General features: G+C 43.4%; 1 protein-coding gene across 1 annotated transcript; it reads right to left on the minus strand.

Annotated features, from left to right (window-relative positions):
• Positions 1 to 344: 344 nt before the first annotated feature.
• Positions 345 to 4,084, minus strand: LOC105118720 (protein SCARECROW-like). Its single transcript, XM_011016731.1, has 2 exons — positions 1,689 to 4,084; positions 345 to 1,057 (listed from the first exon to the last, which is right to left on the minus strand). The coding sequence occupies exons 1-2, from the start codon at positions 3,641 to 3,643 to the stop codon at positions 532 to 534; spliced, it is 2,481 nt and encodes an 826-aa protein (XP_011015033.1). The 5' UTR covers positions 3,644 to 4,084; the 3' UTR covers positions 345 to 531.
• Between the last annotated feature and the right edge of the window lie 21 nt (positions 4,085 to 4,105).

Below are 4,105 nucleotides of genomic sequence, written 5' to 3' on the forward strand. Positions count from 1 at the left end.
GATGTCACGAACGGTATCAGGTCAACATTCACTTCAACTCTATGAGACCTTTGGCGTGTCTTATGGACATGATAAACCGTGATGTTTTTTTAAGGCAAACCCTCTCGTGAGGACGCAAGTTTTATTTCTTACATGAAAGATTATGCCATTGGTATTTTCCAGTTCCCTTAGCTATACATTTTTTAATTTTTAGAGAAATATCAAAATAATTTTTTTTTCTTGATTAATGTATCAATAGACAAAAATTAGTTTCAATTAACAAAAATGTTAGATAGTCACTTGAAATTTGCGTGTTTTTTTCATAAAAATCATGTGAATTTACTTGTAACTTGTACACGGAAAACGGATGAAATTTTTTTCTTGAAAAAAAAAGCGTCTGGTTACTCTACATGACGAATAAAAACTATCTGCAAGCTTTTTATATCCATAGTCCAATGTAGAAGACAAAATGGGATGGAAACAAAAAGGTTTAATTCATGCTGTTTGGGAACAACAATGAAAAGTAGGCAAGCAAATTAACCAGATAGCTAGCTAGGCAGTGACAAAGCGGTGGTGGTGGTGGTGGTGGTGGTGTTGTTGTTGGTGGTGGTGGTGGTGGTGAGGGATGGTAGTGGCAGTTTCAATAGTGTCATGAAAAGGCCTCCAGGCAGATGCAGTGAGCAAGCAAAGGTCTTTCCAACCAAGCTTGAGGGTGCCATTATCCTCCACTAATGTATAACCATCAGAGGGGAACATGCCAAGGAGCAAAGTGGCTTGTGTAGCAGCATTCCCAGCAAGAGAGATGCCTTTGAACCCGGACTGTTGTAGTTTTTCCCTCCAGTTGTGGAACTTGACATCCCCACTTCTGGATGGACCTCCCACGGCCAATACATTGCGTATCTCTCTGGAGAGCAACTGCTGCTCCACTACATGCCTCTCCTCACTCTCCTCCCCATAGCTTGCTCCCAAGGAGTCGAACAATGCGGAGTAGTAGTGTATGGCCTCCACAAACCTTCCCAGGAAGGATCCCGCATGGCTTAGGTCCTGTTCTACCACAGTCACTACTTTTGGTGCCAACCTGCAACAGAATCCATCCACCCCATCCCATTAGCGACCACGAGCGTGGTGCGTGCTAAATTAATTTATCCATAACCTAGCTTAACTAGCTCAACATGGATACTGGAACAGTTAATATTGGCTGGATGGGGCTGGCTCTTAATTTAAATTTATGTGTATAGTGTAGTAACAAAATAGAGTATATGTGGATATCAAATCATGCACTAAATCTCATTGCAAATTCAAGGTAATATGATTCATTAATCCAATACTTCCAAAATCATATCTACTAGTACAAGAAAAATAATAAATTTCAAGTCATTATCATTAGCATCTACCCATTTGATGTATAGAATATAATATGAAAACAAAACTTATTATTAGCTGATAAGCTCCAGCTTGCTCCTACAATATATATATATATATATATATATATATATATAGGAAAATGTGTCTGTGTTATAAGTCAAAAAGAAATGCTTTTTTTTTGTATAAGAAAAGCAAATCAAAAGGAAAGAGAGGAGGAGAATGAGATCAGACGATATATTATGAACCCTTTTTTAGGTATGGGATCTCGTGTTATGATCTTGTGAGTAAGTAGTAAATAATACTTACGACGTAGTCAGAGATGATGATGATGATTAAGTTAATACCTTTGCAACAGACAAAGCATATTTGTATCGGAACCGGTGACATCGTAGAGCGAGTGTTGCAACCAGTGGACGGCCACAGCCTCCCTCTTGCTCACATTAAGCCTCTCTGGCTCCAAATTTCCAACCTTTTCGGCCACTGGAATGAACTCAAAGGGAAGTCCCAGTTTGTCTGCGAAATCAGACAGACGTTTCCCCGTTGCTTCAAGAGCCTCTAAAGAGGTCCCCAACCCGGTCAAGCGGACATATGGTGGTCCACCTGGCCTAGATGCTAGGATATGAAATAGCCCAGGCCACTGCAAACCTTGCATGACGTCCAGATCTATGATGTGGACTCTCTCTTCCCTTTCAAACGCTTCTTGTATCGCTTGGTTGGCTGTGAAATGAGAGAACTTGATGAAAGGGCCAATCCCATTGAACACCTGAAAGGCCGAAGCCATCTTCTGGGTATGGCTTTGGGGCAATGAAGGAAGCGTGGCGTATATCCCCAAGCAAGAGCTGACCAGCCTTGCTGACATAGCCTCCGAGAAGTAAGCAGCCACTCGCTGCGCTGAAGTTCCAAATGGCGTCGACAGCTCCGAGATCTCAAGTAGCATCTTATTAGCTTCCTCAAAATTATCAGCGGAGACGGCCTCCGCGCATTGGAGCAGTAAGGTCAGAAGGTGCAAGCCTTCTTCGTCTCTCTTTTGCTGCCGCATCTCTTCTTTCTTATCTCGGCTGGCTGCTGCTGATGAAGAGGGAGGGGATGTGGTGCTGCTTACCTGTTCTGCCTCTGCAGATGATGATTTTTCCTGCTGCTGATCTTGCTCTTGCTGTTGTGGAGGTTGTCCTTGATTTAATGCTAGAATAGTTGGTGTAACATTGGAAGTAGAAGAAGGGCTCTCTTGTTGCATCTGCTGCTGTTGTTGCAGATGCTGATCATGATGAACAAGGTGGATTTGTGGTTGCAGGTGTTGCTGTTGGATGTTTGGTTGGCAGATGAGAGGTGGCGTCGGTCCCCAGTTAGAGTAGTGACTAACATGTGAAGAAACTGGAGGAGCGGAATTAGAGACGATATTGTCAAGATCAAGAGTGAGCCCAGAGTTAGAGACATGACCTTGATTATAACGCCTCTGGATCTGAAGAGGTAATGGTACCGCTGCGGCTGCCTCCTTATTCCTACTCCTCTCCACCGGGAGAATATTGGACGGGATTATTGGGTCTGTCAAAGAACGGAGCCTGTACTCGAGGAGGGAGGCCAGATTGGGGTTGCAAGGGTAGATGATCTCCCTCACATTCTGAATGAGCTGAGGAATGGACACATTGGTGGAAGTGTGGAGTAGGTCCTTTATGAGGCCATCAATCCAAGCAGTGGCGGATGTGAAATCTTCCATGGAAACTGAAGCAACAGTACTAGTAGTAGGAGCAGTAATAGAGGTAGTGATGAGGCCGGGCGGTGGATCGGCGGCGGCGTTTGATCGGATATTGTTTCTTTTTATTTCAGCTGGAGGGAACAAGGGTAGACCAGAGAAACCACAGACGGCTGGGAGTTGGGATTGGGTGTGGATGTGGGTGTGGGTGTCGTCGCAGCTAGTAATTAAGTTGGTGGAAAGTATTGTAGGAGACAAGAACCCAGAAACAGACAGAGAAGCAGACCCGCCTGACGTAATTGCTGTCAAGTGCGTGGAAGAAGGTAGCATAGAAGTCGTAGCATGGTAGTTGAGGACTGGATATAAGATTGAGTTGGGGTTACTAGGGTTAATATTGTTGTTGTTGGAACAACTCGTAAAAGAAGAGGCACCAGTACTTCTAGTCATACCAACATCATTATCATCATCGTTGTTGTTGTTATCTGATATTGAAAGTGAATACACGTTGGTGCCACTGATGATGTTACCTCGAGATAACCTCTGATGATTTTGGTGAGTAATCGTTGATTGCACTTCCATCATCTCAGAAGCCATCCTCTTCCTCATCATCTTCCCACCTGCTCCTTTTACTTGTACTGCTAATGATATTGGTGTGTGTCCGGGGGGTGTTTGCTGCTATTGGTAGTGTTGTTGCCACCGTTGGTAAGCTGCAGGGAGGCACTTGTCAATGAAGCAGTAATACTGGTGGTGTCGTTATTACTCTAGGTACCACTGTTTTTATTATTGTTGTTGCTATTAATGCTGGCGCTGTTGATACGACGGAGCAAAGATGAGGCAGCTGCCATTTTGAACCAATACTATACTAGCAATAATAGAAGTAGTAGGGGAAGGTAGCAAATACAAGAGAACCAGGAGAAGATGATTATGAGAAGATGATAAGCCTCGAATGGTTCTTCTTGATCTTCGTAGATAATATTATAAGGAGATAATTAAATACTTTGAAAGAAAAGGAAGAATTTGAAGTTGCTGTCAAATGGTGTGTGTGTGTGGGGGGGGGGGGGGGTTTTTAAA

Source organism: Populus euphratica, unplaced genomic scaffold (assembly GCF_000495115.2).
Source record: "Populus euphratica unplaced genomic scaffold, PopEup_1.0 scaffold2165.1, whole genome shotgun sequence".
In the NCBI taxonomy this organism is placed as follows: domain Eukaryota; kingdom Viridiplantae; phylum Streptophyta; class Magnoliopsida; order Malpighiales; family Salicaceae; genus Populus; species Populus euphratica.